At 41.3% G+C, this 23,707-nt stretch overlaps 1 protein-coding gene across 4 annotated transcripts in view; it reads right to left on the bottom strand.

Annotated features, from left to right (window-relative positions):
- Positions 1-23,707, bottom strand: part of UNC13B (unc-13 homolog B) — a 210,848-nt gene that overhangs the window by 58,810 nt on the left and 128,331 nt on the right. For all 4 annotated transcript variants that reach the window (XM_021379970.1, XM_021379973.1, XM_021379974.1 and 1 more), the window contains 6 exons: positions 23,089-23,163; positions 22,370-22,589; positions 13,499-13,726; positions 13,065-13,206; positions 1,967-2,136; positions 795-910 (listed from right to left, as the gene is read on the bottom strand). In XM_021379970.1, the coding sequence (XP_021235645.1) occupies positions 795-910; positions 1,967-2,136; positions 13,065-13,206; positions 13,499-13,726; positions 22,370-22,589; positions 23,089-23,163 (951 nt within the window). The remainder of the gene's footprint in view (positions 1-794; positions 911-1,966; positions 2,137-13,064; positions 13,207-13,498; positions 13,727-22,369; positions 22,590-23,088; positions 23,164-23,707) is intronic.

Genomic DNA, 23,707 nt, shown 5'->3' with positions numbered 1-23,707 from the left:
CTTAGACCATGTTGAGACAGATCAGTACGCAGCCATCACAGCTTATCTTCTGTTCCCTAATAGCTGTCCACGGTTACAAACCACTGCAGCAGCACAGAGAAATTTATACAAACAATACTAACACTGCTGAATGGCCAGAGTCAACTCCCCATCCTGAATAGAATTTAATCATAAAGCAGCAGTAGAAAACGTTACTTTTCACATTATAGCTCATCATGCATCACAGGCCAACTGCTCAGATGGAAACTGCAATGACATAACTGTTCCTTGCTGTCAGCAGTATACAAGCAGTTCTATTCACCACACTGAGACAAGCAGTAATAAAAAACACAGCATCTTCCATGGAAATGCTGCATGTCTGGGACCCCAAAGGGAATGAGCAAAGTTTATTTGTGAAGCAAATCTGGGCTGAAGTCTGCCATTCTATTAGGCTTTCTCTAAGAAAAGATACAGATGTAGTGCATGCTGAACACATCACTCAAGGAAATACAGGAGTTTCTTCCCGTTAAACTTATGGGAGCTCTACCTTGGACCAATGTCTAGCCTCTGCACAGCTGTGACAAGTGGGACAGAGTGAGCCAGACAATGTTCGGCATCGTGGGGAGAACATAAAGCCTTCCTGACAAATGCAGGCCTGATGACTCATTGTCTATCCAGGCCTGCAGGGCAGGAGAAAAAAGGCTCATGTAGGGTAAGAAGGAACATTCCAAATATGGAATAAATAAAAGGTCCGAAAATTACTTCTTCAGCAGAAAGGAGGAACATCATAATGGCTAAGCTGAATTGCTCTTTACCTCATGAAGGCAAGTGTACTGAATGTGATACGGAGCCACCTTCTCCTCGCCTTTGATCTCCACATTGATTTGCAGACGGATAGCCCCAGACACTGCAGATTTATCTGTTCTTTTCTCTAAAAGGAAAAATCACCAGCAATTATATGCATTTTTCATGTTCAGAGCACAGTCATCTTGGGGTGGCAACACGGGAGAATGCTGGAAACTCAGGACTAACCTGTAATCAGTAATGCCATGGAGAAAATGTCCTGATTTTTTTACTTCAAAACAGTACAAATTAAGTAGATACCAGCAGAACAGCTGCCACAATACACTCTCGGTACGACACATGTAGCTATAACAACATACTTTTATATACCAGCCAGCCCTTCTTACAGTAAATGTGCTATAGCGTCCTTGGGCTTAGATTCAGTTAGCTGAACTAGAACCACCAAGGAAAGTACTGCAAACCTCTCCAGACTAAGACATATGACAGCAGGCAAGGGAGTTCAGAATATCACATGTACAGACATATTAAGGTTTTACCAAAAACACCAAGAAAATATCAGTGTGTCAGGAAGATGCTGCTCAGATCCCTTTTCCAAGGATAGGGATGACTGATACAGAATTTGTTCCTGATTTGACTGCAGTCCTAAGCTGCTGGGAACTGCTGATGTTATCCTATGAAGAAGATTTTGGTTGTCCTAGGATTACTACCATGCCCGTCAACTTGGCACTATCTGGTTACTTGTCATTACTTGTCATTACTTGTCATTACTTCCTGCTACACCTTATTTTGTCCACTTGGAAAGATTTCAACAAATCCCAACACAGCACCGTGAACTTGCATGTCTTAGAGACTGGCAAAATGCTTCTGCCAGTGCAAAAAAGGGCACAGGACAGGAAAGGTCTCCAGCACGGCAGAGTCCAGCCTTGCCCCATGCATTTACCCATTCTGCTTTTCAGTGCCAGAAGGAGAAAAGCCATCACCGTTCTCACATGCTATTCTGCAGTACTTCACTTCAACTGGGATCAAAGCCTTGAAGCTGCTCTGCAGCAGTATAATACCCCTCAAAATCATCTAACCATCTAGGCTTTTTTTTTTTTTTGGCCTTTCTTGCATACTACCTATGTAGTTCTCAAATGCACCCAAACAAACAGGTGACTGCTTTCCCTCCCAAAGCCCCACTCACCAAGGTTGTACCACACATCCATTTCTCCGCTCAGTGTACGGACTTCAATGATTGTCTGCCCCAGGAAGTCATCCGACTCACGCTTCAGCCTCTGCTTGACTCGAGACTTGATGTCGTCGTCCTCATCCCACACTCGCACCTTGATCCGGTCAGAGGAATTATGGCACTCACTGAGAACAAGACAAATGTGATGCTGAAAAGCTCATACTGCAGCTGACATTTCTGCACTGCATGCTTTATGTTCCTCCTGATCCATTTGCCTAACAGCAGAGCAGCGCATAAACAAGAGGTAAACAAACAAACACTACTTCAGAGCATAGACTCTGGTAGGAACTGCAGAACAATTTTGGTGAACTCTAACTGCTCTTGCGACATATTAGATACTGCACTTCAGATTCACACTGAAGGAGAGTGCCCTGCCCAAGGAAAGTGCAACCACCAACTTCAGATTTGCTAAGTGACTGTGACTCTTCTGCTCTTCCTCATTTTCAGGAGCAGCTCCTTGACCTGAGGAATTCTTCTACTCCTGTTGGTTTCGCCGTGAAGCTCACAAAAGCTGGGAGATAGCTAGGCTGGTAAAGTCAGCCAGCATGGTGATAAGCACCTCACTGGTTTCTCTTTGCCTTCCCCAAACGTGATTTTCTGTTCAGCTCTAGGTGTTAAAGGCGATTTCTGTTTATGCAAATGCAATGTCTAGGGCAACATGGTCAAGGCCTATTACAAACACTTGTCACAATATTTTGTAATAAGAAAAAGATAAAGAACTGAGGTGGAGGTAGTTCTCTTACTTTAAGATAGTCACAAAGCAGTAGTGCGCTACCATACATTACATTATAATCAGATGGTACAAACACTGCCTGTGTGGGATGAAAGGGTAGGATGCAGTAGTTGCAAAGTTGGTATTTAATTACTAGAATTGATTATGCCTACTATTCACAGCTCAGATTGATACTTTCTCTGTGCTTTGAGCAAATCAGTAAGGACATTTCCATTAAAAATACAGCTTACTCTTTGCTGAACCTGCATGCTTCAGCCTAATGCTCAGGCAGAATTTGCAGCCCCCTCTGTTTTTAGGTGCTCATACATCTTTGGCAGATGCAAACAGGCTCCAGGATGTCAGAAGTGGGTGGAAGGACCTTACAATAAGAGCTCTGCTCATCTACAGGACATGCAATACAATAAAGCAATTTGAATGCTTGCATGAGACCACAAGAAGAATGATTACTCACCATAACCACTACAAATGCCTGCCCTCAAGGAAATAAAACCTATGAAAACAGGCAACTTCTGCTGAAGGCCCATTTTCCAGCCTTTTTAACATTAATGTGCTGCATCTGTTGCTAAGCAACAGGGAGAAAGAAGAAATGGGTCAGAAGAGATCTGCCAAGCCTGGTCAATAAGATGTGGCAGTGACTGGTATTTGCACACTCCCTACCAAATAATCATTCGGGCTCCTATGGCTGCTATTGTGATACATGACTGCTTAACAGACATCCATGCAGCTTCTAGAGATTTTCTGAGCAAAGAGGGATATCTGGGAATTATACTGTGAAAGTTAGGGGCAATTCCAGGCAGCTTTGATCACTGCAGAAAGCATTCCTGCTCCCTTCCTTTTCTGTGCAATCAAAGCTGTATTTAGAGATCACAAGAAAGAAGGTTCACTGTTTCTCTCTTTCCTCCTCCTCAACTTCAAGGATATCTTCCTTTGATAAAAATATGCAGCAAATGCGCACAAGCTGGGAATGCACAGAATGGTGCTCTCTGTAGCTCCAAATTTATCTGAGCACATTGCTGTATCTACTGGCAACACAGCATAAGTGTATATAAGAATTCCTCTGTTCCTGACACAGTGCAGTAAATGTACATCTCGGCAGTGCCCTAGAGCCTCAGTGTTCAGGACACAGTTACCTAAAAACACAGATTGGTACACAGTGACATTTACAAAGCACCAGCAAGTTAACTCCTGATTTCTTCAGGTTTCACCTTCTGGCACTGCAGCTCTTTGTCAAAAGAGCTTTGATCTTACTTTTCTTTGCTACTAATGGTGAAGAAATGGCTCTTAGGAAAACATTCACTGTTCAGCACGAAATCTACCTTATGTCCAACACACATTGTCCCACACTTTTCAAACGGCAATCATTTTTTGTTTGGGCTGCAGCAGCATAACTCGCTGCTAAGTGCCACAGGAAACTTCCCAGTAGCATTTAATGAGCTACTGAATTTTCTCCCTTACCACACTTTTCTCTTTTGTTTTTAAGAGACTGCTCAACTCATATTCCTTATGCTGATCCCATGCCAGAGAGAGTGCCTTATCACTTGCTGACAGCAGCTGAAATCCTTAGGCTGGTGGCTTACCTATAACATATCTCCATTAAGTGTGTAGGAACCACAGTGCTTGCTTTCAGAGAAGAAAGACAGTTGTGTCAACACCAGTTCATTTTCCAGATCACACTGGGTTACTGGGTTGAGATGTCAACAGTCTTTCTACCTAATGTGATGGACGAGAGAAAAGGTGGATGAGGGAAGGGATGCTGACATAGTCTACCTAGATCTCAGGTCTCCCACAGTATTCTTCTGGAGAAGCTGGCAGCCCATGGCTGGTACAATCTTTGCTGGGTAAGGACCTGGGTGGAGGGACAGGACCAGAGACCAGTGGTGAATGGAGTTAAATCCAGCTGGCGACCGGTCACAAGTGGCCCGTCCTCTTCAATACCTTTATGTATGACCTGGATGAGGGCATTGAGTGCACCCTCAGTAAGTTTGTAGATGACACCAAGTTGGGAGAAAGTGTCAATCTGCTTGAGGGTAGAAAGGCCCTACAGAGTGATCTGGACAGGCTGGAGCACTGGGCTTAGGCCAAAGGGATCAAGTTCAATAAGTCCAAGAGCTGAGTCCTGCACATTGGCCACAACAACCCCAGACAACACTACAGGCTTGGGGCAGAGTGCTAGATGACTGTGTAGAGGAAAGGAACCTGGGGTTATTGCTCGATGCTCCTTTGAACATGAGCCAGCAGTGTGTCCAGGTGGCCAAGAAGGCCAAGGGCATCCTGCCTTCTACCAGCAATAGTGTTGCCAGCAGGAGTAGGGAAGTAACTGTCCCTCTGTACTCAGCCCTGGTGAGGCCCCACCTTGAGCACTGTGTCCAGTTTTGGGCCCCTCACTGCAAGAAAGGCATTGAGGCCCTGGAGCGTATTCAGAGGAGGGCGATGAAGCTGGTGAGGGGTCTGGAGTACAAATCTTACAAGGAGCAGCTGAGGGAGCTGGGATTGTTTAGTCTGGAGAAGAGAAAGCTCAGGGGTGACCTTACAGTTCTCTACAACTAGCTGAAGGGAGGCTGTGGTGAGGTGGAAGTAGGCCTCTTCTCCCAAGTAAATAGAGATAGGACGAGAAGGAATGGCCTCAAGTTGTGCTGGGGAGATTCAGGTTGGACGTTAGGAAATACTGCTTCTCCAAGAGAGTGGTCAGGCGCTGGAATGGGCTGCCCAGGAAGGCGGTGGAGTCACCGACCCTGGAAGTGTTCAAGAAACATCTAGATGTTGTACTGAGGGACATGGTTTAGTTGGGAAGTGTTGATGGTAGGTGGACGGTTGGACTGGATGATCTTGGAGGTCTTTTCCAACCTTGGCGATTCTATGATTCTAATAAAAAACAGCTTCCCGTTAGTGACTGCAACACAACTCCCTAGATTTGGCTAACACATTCTGCTAGCTGAAACTTTCCCCTTCGTTACTACAGGAGCTGGCAGATTTCTATAAATGCCTGCCCCACTTCTTGCTACACTTTTGTGAAGCCTGATTTCCTAATGATCTGCATGCACACAGAAGTCAGCCTAGTCTCCCGCAGCTGAGCTCCCACAGCTTTCCGAAGAAAATGAAGAGAAGGGGTATACTCTGTGACCCCATTACAGGAAAGAAACTACCGAACGTGTTCAGATCCATTTCAAAGTGCGAGGAACTGGAAACCAGGTTCTCTTTGTTCCATGACTCAGAAAATGACTACTTTTTCTTTTATATCTATATTCTTCTGATATTTGCAGTGGTGACACTTTATATAAAGAAGTTACTTTGATATTCCAAGGTATCAAATAAAGAAACATTTTCAGGAAGCAGCACACAACGTCTGCAAGAAAAATAAAAACTGGTACTTTCCATGAAGTTTTTCTGCCTGAAGACAGTGGCTGCAGGAGCAGCAGAACAAGAAGAGCTTGGTTCTGCTGACTTGCTCTCTGTCTCACACTCTATCTCCATGTCTTCTCCCACATTCCCATTCCCCCAGCCCCAAAACACCAGTTTCCATACACATCCCCTGCACTGTCAACACCCTGTCTGACCCCTTCCCATTCCCAGCTATTGACAGAGCTGAGGGGAAGTACACATTGCTGTTGTTAATTATGATGTGCACACTTTGGCATGCTAACACACACACTAATTAACGTACAAATGGCTAAACACAACAAGCAACTCTTGAATTTAATAACTGGTATCCTTCTAGTCTAGCTCCACCTTACATTAAAAATTGTAGGAAATGATTCTTAGCTCTGAGAGCTATGTCTGCCTTTAAAGGTTGGCCCAAGCTGGCTCAAAAGATGTCACGGCTCTGGGATAGGATGGCATATGCCTCTTTGTCCTCCAAAAATGTAGGGAGAAAGAAAAATAAGTTTCCAAAAATGACGCTAACCACATTTTCAAGCCAGCGATTCACATGCTAAGGCGGAATAAACCAATGATATTTGTGTTGAATTTGTTAGTTCCTCGTGCTAACATTTGCAGGACTCTCTCTCAACCTCCACACTAAAGAAATGCTAAAGGAAAATGAAGCTGTAAGCCACATGAAACCGTGGCTTCAATGAAAAACACTGAAGGTTTGTGAAGACCTACCACAAAAGATAACAAAGTTTACAATCAGAATACTGTGTCCAGTTTTATGTAACCCACAAAAAAAAATAATAAGCTTAGAGAAAGATGAGAGAAAAAATGAAAACCTGTAAGTTTTTGACACCATTAGCTCAGGATGGTGAGTCTTCACTGGAGGAGAGAAAGAGAGGCTGATAAATACCCACAGGGGTTTCTGAAAGCCCATTTGTGTCACATCCTCATGCACATTTCTTCCCAATCAATTTCTCAACTCAGATATCAACATGTTAACCCTGCAGGACACACCCAGCCCTCAGCTTCATTCCACTAATACTGCCGCTAGACATAGCCTGTCCATCTCTAAAACGCACTGCATGGATGTGAGAGTTAGAAAGCCAACACAATTCTATCATTCAACACATCCATTTCATATAAAGATGTTAAATAATGATGTTTTCTGTATTTTCTGCCTGAAGAACAGTAGAGCCCAGAGGCCCCGGTGCAATCATGACTGCTGTGTGCTTGGCAACTCACAGAGAGGAAGACTGCTGCCACTTTGTAGAGCTGACAGGCTAATAAAGACAAAAAGCATGAAGCAGGCATTGCAAAAACAAGTAATTGAAGCAAGGGAGCAGAGGTATCCACAGAATATTGATTTAAAAGTAGGTCAAGTCAAGCCCAGATTTAAGTAGTTTTGTTGTGCCTTGAAATTAGAAAAAAATATTTATGATTCAAGGAGTCTAGTGAATATTTATACAGCCATGTTCTATGAGCAGGTTCCCTTTTGCACAATTGCAGATACAGCACTCAGGAAGGGCCAGAAGAGTTCCATCTCAGCTGCAGGGGACAGTTTGTGTCAAGGCAGAAACAGACAAATTCAGAGCAGCTTGTAGAAGTAGTGATGAGAGTACAGGAGGTGGGAAAATGCACAGGGCAGAAGAAGAGGACAGCAGGATGTGAGGACCTGTCATTATTTTAGTTTCTGAGGAGCAAAGCTCCAAGTAAAATGAAAATGATTTTTTAGAAAACCAAGAGGAGTAGTTATTGGCATCAGCATGAAAAAGCCCAATAAAGAGTTGTAACAACAGGCACACAGAGAGCAGGACTTCAGAACAGTCATCCAGCACCTAGAGGGAGCCTACAGGGAGGCTGGAGGGGGACTCTATCAGGGAAAGTAGAATCATAGGATCATAGAATGGCTGCAGTTGGAAGGGACCCCAAGGCTCATCAAGTTCCAACCTCCCCGCCACAGGCAGGACCACCAACCTCCAGATCAGGTACTAGACCAGGTTGCCCAGGGCCCCATCCAACCTGGTCTTGAACATCTCCAGGGATGGGGTATTCACAGCCTTTCTGGGCGGCCTGTGCCAGCACCTCACCACTCTCTCTGTGAAGAACTTCCCCCTGACATACAATCTAAACCTTCCCTCCCAGAGCTCGAGGTAGTGATAGGACAAGGAGCAATGATTTTAAACTAAAAGAGGGGAGATTTATACTAGACTTCAGGAGACAGTTCTTCATTATGAGGGTGGTGAGGCACTGGCACAGACTTTCCAGAGCACGTGTGGGTGCCCCACCCCTGAAGGAGCGCAAGGCTGGATTGGATGAGGCCCTGGGCAGCCTAATCTGGTGGGGGTTGGGGCTGGATGGGCTTTAAGGTCCTTTCCAACTCAAGACTATCTCTGTTTCTATGAAAATCTTTAGGAATTGGTGTGGTTGAAAAGGCAGGAAGATTTGGGCGCAGATCTGGTGGAAGTGTCTTGAAATGGCAGTGTGCAACTGGCTGCTCTGCTGTGGCCAGCATCAATGGAAACAGAGGCAGAAAACTTCATGGAATATGTTAATTTTTAAATAATGCCAAGATTCCTCTATTAGGGAGAAAAAAAAGACAGCAGAGAATACAATGAAAGTAAAATCAGAGCTGTCAGAGAACAATGCTAAAATCCTCAGTAGTTTATAAGTTAAGCGTGATAGCACAAGAATAGGCTGTTGAGATCCAGTTACTGCTGTCTAAGAACAAAGACATGAATTTTCTGTTCTTACTAGCATGAAGCTCATTTCTTAGGGGAACAAGTACACTCATTTTGCTGTTACCCAACCCTACGACACTGACTGCACAAATTAATTGCGCAGCCCTCCTAACAACAAAGAGCAGATAAAGTGATTCTGAGTGTTACATCCTTAGCTATTTTAACTTAGCTTCCCCAGAAGTGCTTGCCACAAGGCATCAGCTCTACATTCAAATCTAAGTTTCACATTGGTCACTGAGCAGGGACACAGGCAGATTTCATTAAACTGTCCGCTTGCCCCAACTATGCAATGAACAGGGGAGCCTGAGGATACAGTTACAGTGACACTTACAAACAAGGTGGTCTCCAAAGGTGAAGTATGAAAAACAACTCTGGAACAGTGTCAGATAACCACAGAGATGCTGAAAGATGCTGAGTGATAACAGACTCAGCAGCTGAAAGGAAAATTGAGCAACCAAATGGAACATTTTGGGTGACAACAGAGTGCCTAGCTATGCAAAAGCACCATTCCCAAAGGATTAATAGGAATGTTTATCATCTGTGGCTCTGCATGTCCAAGTAAAATACTGGTCATCTGCTGGCAGGAGGTACTGCATTTACTTCAAGTCAGTTAGTCCTCTGCAGTAAGAGAATAAACATGTCTTTTGCAAACTGCCCACTGACAATGCAATCTGTTTAAGGCAGTGATTTCACACCCACCATAAACGCCTTGAGAACAGATATATTCAGACAATACAACTTCAAGGAGATATTACTTTAAAATGAGTGAGTCATTTTGAGCCTAAGCCAAAAAATATAGCAAAGTACTGTTTGAATCCACCAACTACTAGTGCTCATAGTCAAGACTTGGGTGTTTCCTGAGAAAAAATGATATGGACTACCCATCTCCAGCTGAGCCCGCAGCTCTCCTTTTAGAACAGAACTCTGTCCTGTTGTCAAGAGTTCATTCTCCTAAACGCTGTCTGCTATGGTAATTTGTTCAAATGGATGCTCAGATACAGTCTTCACCAAAAAAAAAAAAAAAAAGAAAGAAAGAAAAAGAAAAAGGATTACCAGAAAGCGTGCACTTTCCACTGATAGTCTAAATAATGTCTGAATGGAGAATTGAAGTCTTCTCTTAATTGCATTAAATACTGCAAAAATATCTTCCCTCTTGGCTGTTTCCTAGGGAAACAAGTGCTCTGCAGATTTCTTTTCAATGCTTCTTCATTTCAACACTCCTTGTGAAAAATTAGAGCTAGGTGGAGAGGAGAAACCCAAACCAGGGGGCCATTCCTGGAAAGTCTGCAGACATTTGGGTCTCAAGTGCCAACTGACACAGGTAACTCAGCACTAACTGCAGGTAGGACACAAGCTGTCCAGAGTTAAGGGCAAGGGAAGAAAGCTCAGAGCAGAGAAGACAAGTCTATGCAGCAAACAAAGGAGGCTACCTATTAGCTTACTCAATATAGCTGTAAGAAGAGGAGTCTGGGATTATTATAGGAGTGGAATGTAAAATCAAGAGAAGCACAGTTCATTAGTGCATGCTGACAGAACATCTTTTTTTATATTGCAGCAATAGCTGAAGTCACCTATCAAGCTTCATCCTGCAAGCACTATTTATGCAGAGTCTTTGCAGCTTGCCTGCAAAACTTTGAACTGAGCAAAAAGAACACCTCCTAACATTTTTGTAGGTCTTCAAACTCCAATGAAAGATGTAAAAAATTCTTTATAACATGTTTCCTAAAGCTAAGGATGAAAATATACAAAAAGATAACATTCAGAAAGAAACAAGACCTGCAAATTGCTTGCTTAGTGATGAATATGTTCCAAGAACTGATCATTAATCCAAGCAGATGCCCATAGGGACACAGGCGAGTAATGACCTAAATAGTGCTTATAATGAAAACCTAGAGTCTTTTTTTTCAACCTTGTCCTTTCTAAAATACAGTTCTAAATCAGGACTTCCAAACTGGGTCAGCCCTACCACATTTTTTTTTTCTATGAAAATATATGGAAAACAAAGTCATATTTAAGGAGATGTATTTAAGTTAATATACTTTTACATCCATCACTGTGAGTAAGCACAGAGAAACTATTTCAAATAGGTCACTGCAGCCTTAATTAAAAAAAAAATGCTTAAACTGCTTTTAATAAATTCCATGGAGTTTGTAGAAATTATGGTGTTATTCAGCTGCACAGAGTCTGCCTCAGTTTGTACCATGGATTACATAAACAACACTATGACAACTGATATACATGGGTTTCTAACTCTACAGCCAACCTTTGAAAGATGCTGGAATTGTGATTGCATAACACACACTGGGCATCTAACGGACATCAGCTACAAACAGGTATGTCCAACAAGCCAAACAGAAAACGAACAGCAATTACTAACCCATATTTACCTACTGACCTAGCTGCTCTCTACTTGTGTATCTTGCAATAACTGAAATATTTAAGTGTTTTGAACACCAAGCTTTTCATATGTCTGCTGTAAGGTAGGCTTTTAGTACCTATCCAGACACCTTTCTCCCACTCTAACAAGTTAATGTCATTCTGAAAAAACAACATACACATCCTCAACCCTCAAAACTGAGGATCTTTGGATTGTCTTGACAAACTCTTCTAAAAAAGCTTGGCAAGTAATGGGTATTTTTGTCCTGCATATGTTGATTTAAGTTTCCATTTGATTATGAAGGGGAGAAGATTTCAGCAATTTTAAGAGCTGTAAGCTGAAAAAAGATCCATAAATGAAAAAAAAGAAAAAGAAAGATGTGCGTGTAAAAGACCAGTGCTGCATACAGCATATGGTGAGCTTTGACGTCTACCAATAAAGCAACACATGGATGCCTGTACTTAATAGACTCCTGCAATAGATCTGGTTACAGTAATCATTTCCTTTACCTCCTTCTGCTATTAAAACAACCATGTAGACATAGGCAAGATATAAAGTAGCATCAACTCTAATGCCCAACTGCATATTATCTGCTGAATCACAGACACAGCGATAAAATCTAAACAGTGGCACCGTTAAAACTGTGACATTTATCACATTGCACTATCTATCTTTAAACACACTATTTGTTGAAGCTCCTAAAATTAGAAGGGAACACACTGCAAATACCATGGTAACTACTTGGCATGGTAAATCAAGGTCCTTAAGGATCCCACACAGACTTATTGCTATTGTGACTAGACTTAACCAACTGGCACCTAAGTATACTTGTCTACATTCTGAGCAGTAATGTTACCTTGGATTAAAGTAAGAATAAAATGAAAGGCTTAAGCACTCAAAATAGAGATGAGATTTTTCTGACGTTAATGAACTACGTTAAAAATAATTTTGTTTGGACTGTGCGTGGTAAAGACAACACTGGGTTGACAAAAGCTTGATTCTAAAACATAATTTCAGTATGCAGAGAGCTCCTCCGATGCAGTTTCCGGAAAAAGAAGGAATAAAAACAAAGAGAGGGAAGAGATAAAGATAAAGCTTACAGTTAAAGAAAATAAAGATGTTTGGGGCTGAAAGAGATTACCCATAATCTACAGAAACTACTAACTCGTTAGATTTCAGGTCTCCCTTCTGTGTTATCATGCGTTCAATGATAAATTGAGGGTACTGTTTACCTATTCAATAAAAGCAGGATGGAAAAATACTTTGTAGTTTTTTAAGCACATTTGAAACATAAAAATTGTGCCTCCAGCCTTTCTTTACAATTCAGACGTGGATATGTTGCTCATCTTTAAAGTAGATAATCCCTCGAGTTACTATAACATTGATTTTCCAAAAGTAAAGAGAGAAACTGGTAGTGTCGCAGACAAGTGACAAACAACTTTCTTTATCCTCTGTTGGTCGTACAACAAAAGTAGGTCACAGCAGTCGGTCAAAGAAAGTTTGCTTAGCCTTTTATACAAACTTCACACTTTCATCTTCCAAATAATTTTGATAGTACATCTATTATCCAGGAACACAAGCTACCAAGTTAAAGATTTTCCTTTCTTTAGCTTTCTCTAGAAACATCAATATAAAAAGGCTCACAGACCAGACAATTTATATATACAAAAGTAAGAAAGATGAGGTAGACATCTGCGCACTATGCACACTGTTACAGGCATCAACTCTTCAAAGACTTACATAACACTGAGCAGAAATGAAACCCCCATACATTACAGGCAGTGTGGGAAAGCACAGACTGTACAAACAGGCAAAAAGGGTGGGGAGAGGACTTACAAATAAAATTTTTCTTCCCAAACAGGATTCAAATTCCCAAAAATTGTTTTTGTCCTCTTCTTTGTTTTACCCACTTGAACAGTTACATACGGATCACTGGAACCAGTCTTGTCTTTGGCCTGTAGACCCTGAGCACACACCACTGGAAGAAAAAGAGAAGGGTTATCACCACCCTCCAATAACACAATGTGTCCACACACCACATGAAGAAGCAGGTAGCTCAGAATGTCCAGAAAAACAAAAACAACACTCATGAGAGCTTTTCTGATGAGCCTTAGCTCATGGTGCATCACAGTGCCTGGGGTAGGAGTACTTGTCTCCATTTGCTGCCTGAGCGGAAAGAATTCAGAGAAGGCTGCTCTCTCTAGCTTCACACCAACTCTGTTCTAGGTACTCAAACAAGTCCAAATGAACATGTGCCTCCGTCCACTCACCTGTGATTGTGATCTTCGCTGACCATTTTGAGGTGCCATCTAGCACACTTTGCTTCACGGTCTTCATCTGCTGAGCATGTGTCAATTTGCTCTCACAGAACACATCTCTGATCAAGTCAAAGATCTCCGGCTTGTTCCGCTCACGGATTTTCATGCGATCCTTCATGGCCATGATAAAATTCTGGGTTCGATCCTCAGCTCCATGCTTTGAGCTCTTCTCTGCTGCTCCTGTGCATTAAAGAGTAAACAAAGTTCTTCAGAAACATGCAAACACAGAAAGCCATGCTTCATTGATGAATAGGGATGGCAGGATCAAAGCCACAACTGACCTCACACGATGCCTCTTGCTATTGACATTTATGGTCAGCCTACTTTAACATATACAAAAGAAGATCTGAACGACTTGGAGCTGGGTGGAGATACTGGAAGGGGAGTGCCTAGACTGAGTCTAGGTTGCTCTCCTCACAACAGGCTTGAGTTCCACACCTTTACAGATGAGAAAGACCCAGAAGCAAAGCTCTTACTGTAACAGCAGACATCAGCATGTCTCCACTTCTCATCACCTTGCTTTGAATAAATAGATCCCTGCTTGGGCAGGTGGTAAGACGGTGACATTGATCCTTCACTACAAATAGCATCTGTAAGCTTGTCTAAAGGCTGCACCTCACTACCAAGAAAGAGAAAAAGTTCAGAAGGGCCAACCGAGTCAGCATTTCCTACTGATGTGCTCTGCATGGCTTCCCATTCAGCACAGTCACTGCACAGTGCATAGTCTATTCTTCTACTTGGAACAAACATCAAGCCAGAGGCATCCAAAGTGCCTCTCTGGATCCCCTCTATTTTAGTTTATTTTCATTTGCAAGGAGATAACACAAATTGTAGTTGCCTAATCCAAACACCTATAAGGTAGCCAATTCAATAGCCAAAATTTTGGGCCATCAAAAGTATGGGGCACAAGTACAGCAGCTAGCAGCTGGAAACACAAGCCAGAAGCAGGGGTCTGTACTACATGTGTATTAACTGCAACTGGAAAACAGAGGCCTTTGGTCCCTTGCATACTGCTTACAAAATTTAGAAGTTCATATAATTATGAGACAAGAATGTTCCCACTGTCAACTCCCCATTCAGTTTTGACATTTTCTGTTAGAACTCAGCCAGAGACTTGTCATTCATTAATACAGGCACTGACATGAACTAACAGGGCAGACAAACCAGTGTGTCAAATGAAATGGAAGAATCCAAGACTACACACAACCTCTCTACATGCAGTCCGCATTTAAGCAATTTCAAGTTATGACCTTAAATCAGATATGCTTAAACCACAATAAAAGTTCTCTGAACGCTTTCAGATGTATTATTTCAAATTAGTTTATTTATTAGTTATGTATGCTTGATTTTTCTGGGATAAACTTTGTCTTAGAAAAACAATCTTGATCCAGGTGCTAACTAAATACTGAATTACCTTAAAAATATGTACTAAAGCAAATGCAAGTCTGTGCAAAAGCTGCAGCCATCAATCACAAAGAAACCTAAATCTGCTTTCCTCTAAAATAAGTAGACAAATGCGTTATCTGGAACAGCTTACCAAAAGGCAGTACTAGTTTGCATGTGCAGGAGTTTCAGCAGTTAGTGCCCAAACAGAGCTGGGTTCTGTAAATGCACACTCATAAAGGACCCCCAGCAGTACAACACAACAGGAATCTTGATAGCATGCTCAATCAGGTGTCTACTGACAAATGCTGCCTAAAGATATCCATTTCTAGGACCTTCAATCTAAAATCTTTTACCATTACTAAATTCACTTCAGTAAAGAAACGAAACTCAATTATAACTTCCACCATCCCAATGGAAAAGAATAAAAGCATGGCCTGGAACAGCCTGTGACCACCGAAGTTTCAGAAGTTCATTGAGGACACTGCACAACAAGGCACACTATTCAAGATTTGAGTATAAAGCAAGCCATAGCTTTGCATTACCTGATAATTATTTTTTCAATTTACTTGCCAGAGGCTTGATGTTCAGTATTTCATTTAGTACAATGAAATGCATCTGAGAAAAATCCCCAGAGTTTTCTATTGTTGGCTTAAGATGAAATGAAATCAAAATACTGGAATTAATTACACAGTCCCTGCTGTCTCCACTCACCAGTGAAGAACTACCATCACCCAAATTGATGCCTAGTATCAGACAACCATCCAGCTGCAGACCCAACATTTATTAAAGGAATACAGAATTGAAATGATACCAGGGGCTATACTTTGAACTTCAGATAAGAAATGCTATTCAGCTTTAGCAGAATTAGGTCTTTGGGGGAGGGAGGTAGACTTGACACAGGATAGGAAGAGCTACAGAAACCATGAAAGGCCAAACTGAGTAAGTTGTCCTACCTACATGGAATCCTCAAATCTGTAATGACCCAAAGAAACCTTGTCCTGTCCTTTCTGAATTTAGGGAAGTTGAGAATCAAACTAAAACATTAAGAGCTTGTGTCACGCATTAGTGGAGTGCTCTATTTCAGAAACGTTTTCTAAAGAAATTATTACCCAGGTAGCTTGCAAATATCAATGCTTCACTGTCCGCCACAGGGATGGGACCAGAATTACCACAGTTTTGGAGTGGCATCAGTCTGCACAGTCGCCTTAATGCAAGCACCCCATTCTTACTTGGCTGGAAATAGATGGAGAGATTTTTTTCTTAAATCCTCATGGCATGTACATATTCAATGCACATCACTATATTGGAAGGCAAAAGGTGTTTTTCCTGCTGCTGAAGTTGGATTGTATGTATTCATTCAGCTGCAAAAAAGGTTTTGCCAGTGGCTTAGCTTTTAAAGCAGTTCTGTAAGTGGCAATAAAAAGGCAAGGGACGATATAAATACAGTGTATTGACGTGTACAATGTCATATAAATGGTACTGGGCTTTCCTTATCTCGTCCTCCCTAGGAATGAATCACAAGTTGATTTATAACTGGAAACAGAAAGCAAATAAGACTATATTGGGACTGGTATTGATACAGCTACTAGTAAACTGCCAGTGCTGTTATCCTATGCTTTAACAGGAAAAAGTCATGAAACTGGCAGAATAGAAGACAGCTGTTCAGAAGGCGGATAATGCTTAGAAATTATGTATTTCTGAAACTTAAAATAGATATTCAAGTTTCAAATAAAGGTATCCTTCCTCCTTCTGTGCAAATATTTTCCTACATAGGATTCTGGAAGCAAACAAGCATTCATCACCATGGTGTCTAATCATCATTCAGCACAGAAGCCAAGATGATTATCACAGGAGCGGCTTCTCGCTCTAACAGTCCACTCACAGAGCCAGGCTCCGGAATGCAATCTGTTCAGAGGGTAACACAGAAGTTTCTCATTCAAAAACCAACAAACATGCCAGGCTTCCAGTTCTGAGTCAAAAAGCTCTAAACAACCCCATCAGTGAACCAAGGCCCCGGGAGCCAAACCAGAACCAAGTGGGGCATTCAGTACCGCAGCCCTCATATGTGAAGTTCTCCACATTTGTCACTTCAGGACACCAAAAAAAGCACTCTTTTGGCTAACCATACTCACAACGAGGATTTTACATTCAATAGTAGTTTGAAGTTGAGATCTCGATTCCTCATTTTCAAGATGTCCTAAGAATGAGGTTCTGATATCCTACGGCAAATTATTTTCTCAGATTTAACTGCAATTGACCGAAGACTCCGACTAGCATCTCTACAGGAAAACAAGACATACATTTGCAGAAGCTTTTCAAACACTAGCACAGAACTATGCAGCTTCTTTTTGTCAGTATCATGCTAGTATAATGTCCCTCCCTTCCACCTTTTCCATACTCCTGCTTACTTCTCAAAATCCATTTCTTGGCTTCCTACACATCAATCATCCTCTTCATTTGATATTAACGTTTCCCAAATGGTTCAATTTCAGTTAGCACTACGCTGATGCCCAGGGCCAGAGATAAAAGCCTCCTTTTTCCAAAAGCATTACATGCTGTAAGAATTTTAAATCTCTCCATTTATTTCCAGCCAAGTAAGAAAAGTGTACCCATTCAGCACAGGTCTCAAGTACCTCCAAGAATAGGCGAAGGATAAAAAAGAGCACATCTAGAACAAGAATTTATCATCTTACAATGAAAAGGTAAGTTCCCCATCAACAGAATAATGCCTTCACAGTACCTACAGTAGAGAAACTTAGATTTTTAATCCTCTCAGAGTAACAACTTGGTGCCAATAGTGCCGTAAAACCTGATGGCTGCAGTACACACTACATTTCAAACACATTATTGGGAACAGTCTTGCTGAACTGAACTGCAAGGCATGTCCCATCACATAGTACTTGAAACAAAACTAAAAAGTGCTGAATTTTAAAAGCTGGGAGACTGAAAGATGCAGTTTTTGCTTTTTTGTTCTTAAATAAAATTTAGATAAAAGATTACACCCCTCATCTCTGTTGGGTGTAGCGTATGGGATGCTGCCTGGAGCGGGAAATACATTCTAAAAACATTCTTAATTGCTTCCCAGACAACAAAGGTTTTGAGGCATTCCCAAAAACATGATGAGCAAATTAGTTTCAATAGAGAAACAGCACCCACTTTTAGACAAATGGATTTTGTTTCAAACTGCAGAAAAGCAGTGCTGAGTTTGAGTATTCTGTCACAACAGTCCTACACATTTGTTGATGGTATCAGATACTCAGTTCCTTAAAATATAGATGGTAAGAAAAAAGCCTTAGAAGAAATAACCTAACTTAATTCTCATAGGCTTGTGGAAAGAGATCCATTTATTTCCCAGAGAAAAGCACCAAGGCACAGAAGATTTATAAACATCACATCCTGATTCTAAAGACCCAAGCATCTATCCAAAATTTTGTAGTATAGACAATAGATTCGTATTTGTGACCAGTCGGAAAATTCATTTTACTCCAACACAGCATTTTCTGGAAGACTTGTCAAGAGTCAAATGAAGACATATCCCAGAGCATCAAGGCATAACCAACCAAATTGTACTTGCTACCAGCCTGGAAACTCATTTTACTCCTCCAGTGCAACTTTTTGTATAAGCCTTATGTAGGGTTAAGTGAAAATACAGCCTGACAACAGAGATTTTGTTTGTTTTGTTTTTACTGCTAAAAACAACAACAAAGCAGTAGTAGAACTTCCAATGTACAAGAAACTTCAGTCTCCCACTTACTGCAATTCTAAACAATTGCTTAGGCCCCACAGTCTATGTTCTTCAAATTCATTAAAAAAATACATAAATTTTCCATTTTCTTCTGGGTATGTGGGTTCCAGTGAGAGGAATTCTAGAATGACCACGTCAAAACAAAGAACAGTTTCCTGAAAAAGCCTTGTAATGGACTTTGGGTATCAATAATATTTGTTTTCCCAGCCGAGCTGTACACCCACACATCAGACCCAGTATTTAATTTCCCACACTACTTTTCCTCTGCCTTGTAACTACACAACTAACATCTTCAACTTCCATTGTGTCTCCATCTTGGATAACAGTGCTCTCTACCCCCACACTGGTAGCCTCACAGCCCTGGTTCACAGTCTCTGTATCTCCCCTGTTCTGATGCTGGACTGTTTTCAAATATCTCAGCAGGTGAAGTTTAGTGTGCTTGTTTTCATTTTGTTTGTTGTTGGCTTTTTTTTTTTTTAACCTCTCTGTGTGCTTCACCAGTTTTGAGCCCAGCACATTCTCCATGCTGGATTATCTTGTGTTTACATTTTTAAAGAACAAGTGCAAATATTGCAATCTTATGAATAATAAAAAAAAGATCTTATTAAATACTTTGCTGCGTCTGAAAAGTAGAGCTGGTTCCAGCTATTACTTCTGTTCCACTGAAGAGTACACAAACTCTTGTCATCATCACATCCCACAGCCCACTGCACAAACTTATTTAACTCCAACCACAGATTAGATAAGCTGCTCCCATGGTTATTCTTGAGACTGTTCCAGAGTCTCCCTGTTCTCAACGCTGAAGTCTTCTATCTTCCACCCTTAATTGTCTTAAAGGAAATTTATTCCATTTATTTATTTTGTAAACAGTAAGCTTAAAGAGACCATCTTCCTCTCTGCTTTTTATCTCCCTCTTCCCTACCATAGTTCAGGCATAAAAAAGTTCAGCCAAGGATTAAACAAATTCACAGAGCCATCACTGCCAGCTATTAAGCACAGCATCTACTGCTCAGAAAGTCATTAAGTCATGGAAAATTGCAAAAGTAAGGCAGAATCATGGGAACTCTACACTGTGTGTTTAGCACCTCTGTCTTGGGGTCCATCATGTGCCTTTAGAAAGATGATTTCAAGACATACCCTGTATGGCTGTTCTTCATTTCCTGAAATAGTATCATCTCTGTCTTCCTCCTGCCCCACGCTGCCAAGCCTCTCTTCAGAAAGATTAACAAGCAAATTCATACCATCCTATCTGAAGACACTCTCACACATTTTCCCCTTTACATTTGAACTTTGCCCAGTATCTATCCCACTCTGAAGTCCTTCTTGCACATAACTGCCACAGCTGTGCTCTGCAAGAATATATTTCCTCTTAATCTTTAATGATTTCTCAAATTTACTTTTCCTTCTATGTTTTTTACGTCATTACTTCTCCTCTGAAAAGTTTTGTGCCTGTTTCCTCACTGCTGCTGGTGCAAACCCCGTTCTCCTCTGCTCTCAGTAGCATTTTCCCACACTGAAATATCACAGCTTCATTATGACACGGTAACATCTAGGATGTGCATCTGAATTGGGCCTAGGTACACATAGTAGCAGCTTTTAATCTCAATGGTGACTGAAAGTCACCATTTAGTATCATGAACCCAATAGGCACTCTACATCAGATTTTGTCATAAAGATGAGTTATGGCTTAACTAAATTCTCTCAAACCAAGTGACATCTAGCTGCCCTTTCCTTAGTCACAAAATTATCACAACAAAGCCAAGATGTCTATGATGCAATTGCTTGAACACCACAAACTATAAAGATCACTTCTGCAGCACTCAAAGAGGAATTTAGAAATGCTAAGTAACCGAGGAACACAGGTTTATCACCGGTATCAGCTGATCCTGACAAATAAGACATAGCAAATAGTCCTTGTCCTAACTATGACTTCATACCCTGCACACATCCAAAATACAAGCATTAACAACTCTGTTTAGGACATCAGGATAAGCCATAAGAAAAACACGTGACCTATGATCCACTGGTATCCCTTGCTGGGATATTAGTTACTTTGCTTCCTGAAATAACAGGTACAGGATATGACTCTACATTCCAGAAACTGCTGACACAGATCTGCAGTAAGCTGGTTTCTACTTCACAGATTTTTCTGAGTCCTTCTGGCTTTTTCCATCAGACTGGAATGACAAGAAAACTGAGAGTGAACAGAAGAAGCCCCACCTCCCTACTCAAGATTTAACACTTACAGTGGAAGTCTATCATGTCTTATAGATATACAAGATACATGAGATATATCTAGATATATTTCATATAGATAACTTGCTCTAAAACATGAACATATAATTGAGAACAAATAAAAATAATCTGACCAACCCAGATGCCCAAATGGATACTTTAAAAAAAAAATCAAATCCTTTTAAGCTTCTCCACTGTCTGTGCAGGGGCTCATTTATTCTGCACAGTCATAGTTCTTTCCCTTCTTTGAAAAGAAGGCTCAATTTTGAACACTGCAGAAAATCAAGATAAGCAGAAATGCAAGTAGCAATACAAGATACTGTCCAGACACTTAAACATTACGTATTATCTAACCCTTCATCTGTCCTTCTTCAGACCCAGGTCTCTAAAGTGATTCAGCTTCAAGGCACTCCTACTCAAATGATAAAATGCCTTGCCAGCCTGCACTCATTACAGAGAATCCTACCTAAGTTCATGGTTGGCAATCCCTAGGCAGGAACCCACTATTGCTCTGGAGAGCTTAAAATATACATTATCACAGGCTGAAGGTTTAAACAAATGTCAACTGTTTACGGGCATTTGGCCCGGTTCCGTGATGAAGGGGACGGGGGATCCACGGGCCCACACCCCGGGAAAAGGGAAAAGGGGAAAAGGGTAAGGAGATGGCCCTGAGAGTAAAGAACAGCGGCAACAATCTGAGGAGAAACAAACTAATTTACTAAATAAAATATCGGAATGCAAAACAACACACTATAATACAATATAATTACAATTTAAGCTGATAAATCCAATACAGAGAGAGAGAATGTCCCAAAATCAAGGTAGGCCTTACTCTACTACTGACGATAAGACGGCTGGAGAGCGAGGTGCTGCCAAGACGAGAGATGGCGGAAAAAGGGACGAGGTCTCGTGATCTGCAAGTTTTTATACTGTGAGCTTTTATCTTTTCCCTCTGGCTGGAAAATGGTAACAGAGGAGCAAAGTGCCATGGGGAATGTAGTAGTCCTTCTCTTCTGAGAACCAGGTACATTCACTACATGATGTTATGATGTGGAATACCAACAACCGAAAATCACAAAACCATGACAACAAACAAACTGCCTGCGATACTGGGGTAAGAAGAATAGAAGAAATCAGGATACCCATCTTAGTAGCCTACCTATCCAGCACACTGCCTCTCTTCTGTGTGGGATATGCCAGCAAACATGCCATCTCATCCGATAAAGAGGGATTAAACACATTATACAGGTTAAAACAAACAGAAAATAAACAACAGGCTGACGGGGACAGGTTTAGCCTAATGACATACTTACAAAAAACACAGTCATTTTAGTAAACGCATCTTCACTAATCATTGGAGGTATCACATACGTGTGTAGGAAAGCTCTTGTAACACTCTTGAACAGCCATTCTTCACTGTACCTCTCAGGACAGAAAACAGCAAGGCAGCTACTCACTCTGTAAGCAGTCAGCGTTGAGCAAGTCTTGGCACTTCTCATGGCACTTGACTCCACATTCAGCGCAGCGCATTCCCTGCCGTGCAATACCCCACAACAGCCCCTCACATTCATAGCAGTAGGTAGGAGTTGTGGCTGTCCATACTTCAAAGTTGTGTGGGGTAGTACAAGAGATAGGGTAAATTAAGGCTTGCAAGGTCTTCTTATAGACATGAGATTTCTGAAAGACAAGAACACATAGAAACCAACATCCAGGAAGGTTACTAAACCTGTTTTTGCTGGTTATCGCATTGACATTAGGGAAAAGGCATGAGCAGTGCAATAAATCCATGCATCTGAAGTAGCCAAATCTATCAAACTTTTCCAAGTGTTTGCAGAGAATACCCTTGCAAACTTTTCCAAGTGTTTGCAGAGAATACCCTCCAATCATTTAGAAGAAAGTAAGTGAGATGGAAGAAATTAATTACAGTTGGTAGATGAGGGGTACCTTGCATATAACAAGTTTCATACACTATCTCCCACAGTAGATAGCTGAGAGGTTTTTATTTTTCAGGGTTGTATCAGACACATTAGATTTTATTTTTTACCTTTGGTTTCTGTAAACAAATGACATGAAGCTGTGCATCTATATCTTTAGACTGTGAAGCTGGCTCTGCATCCCAGAGAGCCTAACTCCTCTTACAAAGCATTAACATGAGCTTAACAACTCTCCCACTTACCAGCTCTTCATCTTTGAGAGATGTTCTGGTGGCCATTGCTGAGGTAATTCCGGCTTTCCGGGACTGAACCAGTGACTACAGAGGAAGAAAGTTTGTTATTTACTGCCCATATTTAAAAATGCACTGGTACTACATGCCCAGAGATGTAAGGACACCCTGTCATGCCAGGTATCAAGCCAGCAGTCTAGTACATTCAAGTTGCTTTCTTAAGTGACACACCTCACATTTCACATCTCAAATGTCAATGCATACTTTGAGAGACCTCCAACTTAATTTCATCTGCCCACAGGCAGTCTCACTGTAGAAGATATTTATTTGTTTCTCTGGCAACAATTGTCAATGAAAACTGGGCTCATCTCTCCACTTTATGTTCTGGTAGCAATGGTAACACTGTTATTGCTTAAGATAATTATGTGGGACTCTCTTCTATATTTAACTTCACTTGTAAACAAAATGAGGTTTTTGTCAGGTTTAAAAGTTACACAACACTCCAAAATATGACAGTGAAAGAGACACAAATAGGATAAAGAACACAGTGGGTCAGGAGAACAGGTCTGAATGTGCTGGTGAACAACATTCAGTGGCCATCACTGAATACAATGAACAGCATTTTTGCCTC

The sequence above is a fragment of the Numida meleagris genome, chromosome Z (assembly GCF_002078875.1).
Source record: "Numida meleagris isolate 19003 breed g44 Domestic line chromosome Z, NumMel1.0, whole genome shotgun sequence".
In the NCBI taxonomy this organism is placed as follows: Eukaryota; Metazoa; Chordata; class Aves; order Galliformes; family Numididae; genus Numida; species Numida meleagris.
Note: the sequence above shows the minus strand (reverse complement) of the source record. Positions and strands in the feature narration are given on the sequence as shown.